At 41.8% G+C, this 5,000-nt stretch overlaps 1 protein-coding gene across 1 annotated transcript in view; it reads left to right on the top strand.

Moving 5' to 3' along the window:
- Positions 1-4,228: 4,228 nt before the first annotated feature.
- Positions 4,229-5,000, top strand: part of LOC125034120 (G patch domain-containing protein 8-like) — a 53,741-nt gene continuing 52,969 nt past the window's right edge. The window contains exon 1 of the mRNA XM_047625805.1: positions 4,229-4,392. Within this exon, the coding sequence (XP_047481761.1) occupies positions 4,229-4,392 (164 nt within the window). The remainder of the gene's footprint in view (positions 4,393-5,000) is intronic.

The raw sequence follows: 5,000 nt of genomic DNA, 5'->3' as shown, positions 1-5,000 counted from the left end.
CCTTTTTGAGGTCGATATAGGCTGAAAGCATAGGCTTGCAACCTATATCGACCTCAAGAAGGCATTTGACTCACAATGGCAATCCACAGTTATTTGAAGTGCTAGTATAAGGTCTAATGTGGACTTACCAGGAGTGAATCCAGACTGCTTCAGTCACTGGTCCCTTAGTCGGGGGTCGCGGATCCGTTTCAAAAGAATGTGGGCGAAAACCTTGCCTAGTATACTGAGCAGTGTAATGCCACAGTAGTTGCTACAGTCTCAACAATCCCCTTTCTCTTCCAGAGAGGGATGACTATGCCCCTCAACAGGTCAGGGGGAATGGAACTAGACTGTCAGATGGCAGTCAAGACTGCATGCAAGCCCCATGCCATAGGTTCACCCCCAACCTTTAGCAATTCAACAGGGTTATCACATTAGCCTGCAGCTTTCCCATTCTTCAGCTTAGAAATCGCCATCCTAACCTCAGTTAGGGTAGGAGGTTCCTTGCTGATGAGTGGGTCCGGTAGATGTAGTATGATCCCACTTGCATCCAAGCTAACTGTTAGAGTGTCTACCTGGTACAGCTGCTCGAAATACTCAGGCCAATGTTTACAAACCCCAACATGATTTAAGATGATCTGCAATTCAGAAGGATCCTCCAGTGAGTGCTGACAAGAATATGGTCCTTGGCCACAGCATCCATATCACTATACCATGTCCAGCTGGGTTGGAGCACTGATACCAGGAGGTAGAAATCCTCAATCTCTGAGACCTAGCAAAGTCCCAGAGAAGGAGGTTGTTCTTGCTACTGGGATCAACTCCCGAGCCATGGGGGATGACAGACATCTCATAGCCAGCTCAATCACAGCCAGATTCCGGACTGAAGTTGCCAAGAACAATGCAAATGTCTTGCTGGGGACAATTGTCTGCCACAGATGTGAGTTTGGCAGAAAACTCTTCTTTCACATTGAGTTTGCAAACATCAGTAGGAACATACACAGCAATAAAAGACACAAAGCCAAAAGCATGGTTCAGCCTCAATGCCATAATACGCTCATCAGCCGCCGTTACCACAACTACCGAGGGGTGAAGTCGGCTGGAGATGGCCATGGCTACTCCCTAGAGGTGATGGCCATCGTCACGGCCCGACCATTTAGGTGAACCCACCCATACTGATCATACTGCTGCCAGGTCATCTCATCTCCGAGAGGGCAGCCACCTCAACTCCAAACTGCTTCAGTTCCCTTGATAGCAGAGGTAACCGCTTGTCCTGCTGCAAGGACCAGATGTTCCAAGCACTTACTTGGATAGCTTGCCTAGGGTTAAGCCTTAGGCGATCGTTCTGGGTAGACATGGTGCCACCTCTGCCACCCCCACCGACGCTACCCCAAATAAAGAGGGTCGGCAGGCTGTGGGGCCCAATGTCCACCTGTGGGGTTCCCTTGGGCTTTGCCCCACAGGGCTCATACTGGGTTGGTGCCTGCCATGGCACAGGCAGGACGAGTAACTCTCATTCCCATCCTGTGCCCCAACATTTGCCCCCCCCCAACGAAACCCACAGCCCGCCTCACTTGCTAGGTGGGAGGGACAGCACCTCAAGCATAGTCATTTATTTCTGACGTTGCCAGTGGGGGGGAGGAGGACTGGTAAGGCCCACCTCCCCTGAGCCGCCAATTAACCCCAGGGTGGCTGAGGGGCAGGAGTTGCTTCGTACCTCTGGGGCCTCCTGTATATAATTTTGGATAAGACCTGTTATCACCAAGAATGGCAGATAACTGAATAAAAGTAGATAAATACACATAAACCCTTCGATTCACATATCTCAGTGGTAATGTTGAAATATATTTGAACATTCAGATGTGGATTACGCAAAGTTTATTAAAGATCCCAAAATATTTCACAATCCTAATGAACTCTTCCGGGCTACATGAACGACGAATTGCATATTAAAGACCGCTGGCCTAAAATACAGTGAACAAAGAATGTATTGTACATCCAATTAGGGTTTCAAAATACGACCGTGTGATAAATCAGACCAGGACAAGGGAAAAATGTTTGTATAACGTTATCTTCTGTTGTCTCTTTTATCACGCCTAATTATGTGAGGAAATAAACACATATAACCATACGAATATGTGGTTTGTGTGTGGGTGGCAGCATGAGTGTTTTGCGTGTTGGAGTGTGTGGTGTACATGTGTGCGTATATTTATGTAAATATAATAACATCTTTACTACTTTGTATTTATTTGTATTTTTTTCATATCCGTATATAAAGATACTGTTATGCACCTGATAATAGTTCAAGGAATTCATATTCTCAAATCACAATAATGGGATTTTGTAGAATAAATAGAAATACTACCTGGCAACTCGAGGTTATTTTTCGTGACTCGAGCAGCACGTTATAAACAGCGGAGACATGAATGAAAATATATGAATGAATTATTGGATTTTGAATGCTATTGTTGTCTACACATTCTGTCATGTGTAGTATATAGTTCTAGTGATTTGATAGATACGATAATTTTATATCATCATTCTTGCGTGCGTGAACTTTAGCGTGAATGGAATATGTACGCGTTTTTATCTATGTGTCCTATATTACGTGGCGTGTGTGTTTGTGCGTGTGTTGTTTAGGTATATGATTACGTGTTTATGTGTGTGTGTGTATGTGTATGTGTGCGCGCGCGCGCGTGTGTGTGTGTGTGTGTGTGTGTGCGTGTGTGTGTGTGTGTGTGTGTGTGTGTGTGTGTGTTTGCGTGTGTGTGTGTGTGTGTGTGTACGTGCGTGCGTGCGTGTGTGTGTGTGTGTGTGTGTGTGTGACTGTGAATGTGTTTGTCCGTTTACGCATGGAACTGTGTCTATACGCCTGCGTTTGCATATACGCATCTACACCCACTTCATGTGTATTCATTCATATAAGAACATGTGTGAGTGAATAGCATCGAATATTATACAGAGGAAGTGCCCACCTGGACACACATGCGAGTTTTCAACACTGTTTATCTTGTTCTTTAATTTGTTTTTGTTTGAAGAATTGAAGAAGATAGAAGATTTTGCAGAAGTTAAATCAGGTATGTAGTGACCGTAGATTTTCAACATCCATGTTGACAGCAATGGTAATTCAAAGAATAATAGTAAAAACAATGGTATTAATAAAAATAATGATGATGATCTAGATCCTGATAACAAATAATAATGATAATAATAATAGCAATGACAATGATGCAGGTAATAGGAGTTAGCAGTAATAAAAATAATGCTTACAACATAATAGTAATAATAGTAATAATAATAATGATAATATAATAATAATGATGATAATAACAACAACAAAAAAATAACGATAATAAGTAGAAAACAGGATAATGCAAATAGTAATATGAAGGTAATGATGATAAACGCGTTAGCATTTTCATTGCTAAAACAATGAAGATGTTAAGTATAACATTTAAGATGTTAATCATAACAAATGACAATTAATGAGTACAATATGCATTAGTAAAATAATTACAATAACAAAAGCGTTGCTGATATTACCACAGTAGTAATCATTGACAATTAGCATTAACAACTTGGTTAACATTATTATTTCCATCACTGTTCTTACTGTTTTTTTTACATAATTTATACAATAGTTTAAACATTTGTATTTTCATAATAATTGTCATATTTATTACCATTAATAATTATCATTAGTATCACAATCAGTATTAACATCGATATCATTTTTGCAATAGTATTTCTACATTACTGATACAAACAGTTTTCATTGCTCTCAAAGTAAAAAGCCGCCTAAGAAGTACAAATACAATGGTGTAGTTTCCCATATTACATGAGTAACAATGACAGAAGACAGTATGAGCACACGAAACATCCATCAAGCCATGTTTCGTGAGGTGTATCTTATTGACATTATGATGCTTACCTGCCCGTTCTTTCCCTTGCATGTGGAAGACCGGAAAGTGTAAATAAGGAAGGACAGGAAAGGATGGAAGGAAAGAGGGGGAGAAAAGGAAAGAGCGAGCGAGAGAGCAATAGGCGATCTGGCAGTCAGATTTATAGGCCTAGTTCTGTAACCAAACGCGAATATGATCCGGCAGGCGAGGATAGAGGTAAAATGGCCACAAAGGAGAACAGAAGAGACGACGAAAAAAAAAAAAAAATACTGAAAGGAGAAGAGAGAAAAACAGAGAAAGAGAGAGGAGAGACAGGGCTGGAGAGAGAAGAGGCAACCCTAGCAGCAGCTATGGAGCATGCGCAGCCCAGCACGGAGTTCCCGCCCCTGCGAGCCCGCGTACTGAGTGCTTCGTGGTCTGTGCGCGAAAGTCTGTATCAGTCCTGCGTGCCCTTTTGTGTCCGCCACAAGTCTCACTCGCTTGGAATACTTTACTTCGTCTCTTACTATTTAAGGTAAGATGATACACATTTTTACTTGTCTTTCTCTCGTGCCAATGAATTTACGAAGGAAGTGAGATCTGGTGAACATCAAAAGCAGGATTTAAGATCTGGTGAAATGCAAGATAGTTAAAGTGGGAGGTTTGGTTTTTGAAAGCGCGGGAACACGGGTTACATCGATCGCCTACTGGAAAAGGCGCCAAAACGCATCCACAGCGCTCCAGCGTGTATCGTTCTGGCTTTTCTTTTTTTTATAAATATTCTACACAACAAAGCCACATTCTCCTTTTAACAGGAGACTGTCGCTTAGTCTTTCTATCGGGCGAGGTGAGGTCATCCGAAAGAAATAGGAAATCATTCCGAGAAAATGAATGAAAACAAGATATTTCGGGTTGACGAGAGGGAGGTGCGCCAAGTTGAGGCAAGACGCTGTTTTGGTTCACCTGATAAGGATTAGAGAACGGGAAAAATAAATAACATTGGAATAATTAGAATGAAAATTGTTTATCTTGGTGCTCTGCACCTTGAGGATTCATTTCGGAAGTAATTAGCGATGAAAATCCTTTTGAAATAATGATGACGGTACACGGGAGGAATCTGGAGTACGCATTTTTTTTGCGTTT

Source organism: Penaeus chinensis, chromosome 1 (genome assembly GCF_019202785.1).
Source record: "Penaeus chinensis breed Huanghai No. 1 chromosome 1, ASM1920278v2, whole genome shotgun sequence".
Classification (NCBI taxonomy): domain Eukaryota; kingdom Metazoa; phylum Arthropoda; class Malacostraca; order Decapoda; family Penaeidae; genus Penaeus; species Penaeus chinensis.
This window is presented reverse-complemented; position numbering and strand designations above follow the sequence as displayed.